Genomic DNA, 1,889 nt, shown 5'->3' with positions numbered 1-1,889 from the left:
CCGCCCGAGCGGTGCTGGCTATTCACTAATTGAAATGCCTAATGAGGTCCCGGGGGTCTCCTGCAGAGATGGAGCTAATTAGGGGCTCCCCGGGGCCGCTCCTTGCGGGGCCGTGGTGGGGACACACCAGATGTCGCATTGCCGCTCCGCACCGGGACGAGCCGGAGCCCCCCGCTCCCGCCCAAGCAGCCGAGGGCAGAGGCTACACTTAATGCATTTTAATTAGCGTCGTTAAATTCGCCCATTTGCTAACGGATCTGACCCCCTCTCCCGCCCAGCTCAGCCCTGCGCCGAGGGGACGGCTTCGTTACCCCACGTCGTCACCGGACCCCGGGGCGCAGCGCCTGTGCCGCGGGACGGGGGGTCCGTCTGCTGCCGGGAACTCCGGCCCTGCTCGGAAGGGGCCGTCTCCGAGCAACGATGTCCCACGAGGAGAAGGGCACCGCGAGGCCCCAGCCCGCCGGCTCTCACCCAAAGCCCCCCGGGCTGACCCCAACCCGCCGGCTCTCACCCCAAAGCGCAGCCACGGCGCCCTGCGCCTGCGCGCGGCTGTCCCGCTAAGCCCCGCCACCTGATTTGCATAGCCACGCCCCCTCGGTCTAAACCCCGCCTGCTTCACCCCCCAAGCCCCGCCCCCTATCGGCGCGCGGCCCTCTCGCTCCCTCGAGATCTTCTCCCGGAAGAGAAGGGATCTTCTCTGAGCGGAACCGGAAGCGGAAGCGGGCCCCAGCCGGGTGAGGGGAGCGGGGTGGCCATGGCGCTGAGGCCGATCTCGTTCCTGCTGCTGCTGCTGCTGCTGCTGCTCGGCCTTGCTGCCGAGAGCACAAACGGGAATGGCGCCGGGGCCGGAGGTAGCGCGGGGTGCCCCGGGGAGCTGGGGGGGGCCCGGGCGCGGCCGGGGGTCCGACTGCCGTGGGTTTTACACAGGCGCTGGGTCTGCGGGGACTTCTGGGCCCCTCCTGAGTGCCCTGGGAGACCGTGGGGGGGCTGGGGGCGTTCCTTGGAGGGCCCCGTGCCGAGCCCCTTTTGGGCTCTCCCTTTCCAGCCGCCTTGCGGGAGAGTTTTGGGCTGCTTTTGGCAGAGGTGGGCCCGTGGGGGCAGGGAGCCGTTTCTCGCAGCCACACGTGCTTCTTGCACTGACTGTGAGCGCAGGTGGTAACTGCGGTCTTGGTGTGTTTGCTGACAGGTGTGGAACAGGGATCAGAGCACTCAGAGTCCAGCAACCCTTCAGGAAACACTGGAGGATCCAGTGGAGCACAGGCTGAAAATCGGAGAGAGAAAACAGAAGAGCAGAGAGGTACAGGTGATGCAGACCAAAACAACGACCCGAATAAGGAAAAGAACGATCGCAGAGAGACGGAACAAGATGACCAAGGGAAACAAAAAAACACTGAGGACCAAAAGACCAGTGAGAGCAACGGCAGTGATGGCAAGCAGCCTGGCAGCAGCACTGCTAGCCAACCCAACACCCAGCAGAACAGCAACAGCCAAAGCAGCACCCAGAATGATGGTGATCCCCAGCAAAACACCCACGACAACAATGCCAACAGCCAAGACAGCCATCAACAGGGCAGTCAGACCGGGCAAAGTGACAACACCAGTGGCCAAAATGGCCAGCAAGATGACAACAAAAACAGCGAGAAAAATGGCAACACCAATAGCCAAAAGGACCAGGAAGACCACAATGACAACACGGACAACCAGACCAACAAAGAACGTGACAAGACGGACAGCGAGACCAACAAGGAACGTGACAAGACAGACAGCAAGACCAACAAGGAACGTGACAAGACGGACAGCAAGACCAACAAGGAACGTGACAATGCCAACAGCCAGACCAACCAGCAAGGGGGTGGCAGCAACCAGCAACATGACAACGCCAACAGCCA

General features: G+C 62.5%; 1 protein-coding gene across 4 annotated transcripts in view; it reads left to right on the top strand.

Moving 5' to 3' along the window:
- Window positions 673–1,889, top strand: part of TGOLN2 (trans-golgi network protein 2) — a 4,798-nt gene continuing 3,581 nt past the window's right edge. Inside the window, exons 1-2 of one of the 4 annotated variants that reach the window (XM_021374900.1) lie at window positions 673–851; window positions 1,187–1,838. In XM_021374900.1, the coding sequence (XP_021230575.1) occupies window positions 755–851; window positions 1,187–1,838 (749 nt within the window). In that variant the 5' untranslated portion in view covers window positions 673–754. Of the gene's footprint in view, window positions 852–1,186; window positions 1,879–1,889 lie in introns of all 4 variants that reach the window. The other 3 variants (XM_021374901.1, XM_021374903.1, XM_021374899.1) reach the window with 3 other exon arrangements.

The sequence above is a fragment of the Numida meleagris genome, chromosome 21, assembly GCF_002078875.1.
Source record: "Numida meleagris isolate 19003 breed g44 Domestic line chromosome 21, NumMel1.0, whole genome shotgun sequence".
NCBI lineage: Eukaryota > Metazoa > Chordata > Aves > Galliformes > Numididae > Numida > Numida meleagris.
Note: the sequence above shows the minus strand (reverse complement) of the source record. Positions and strands in the feature narration are given on the sequence as shown.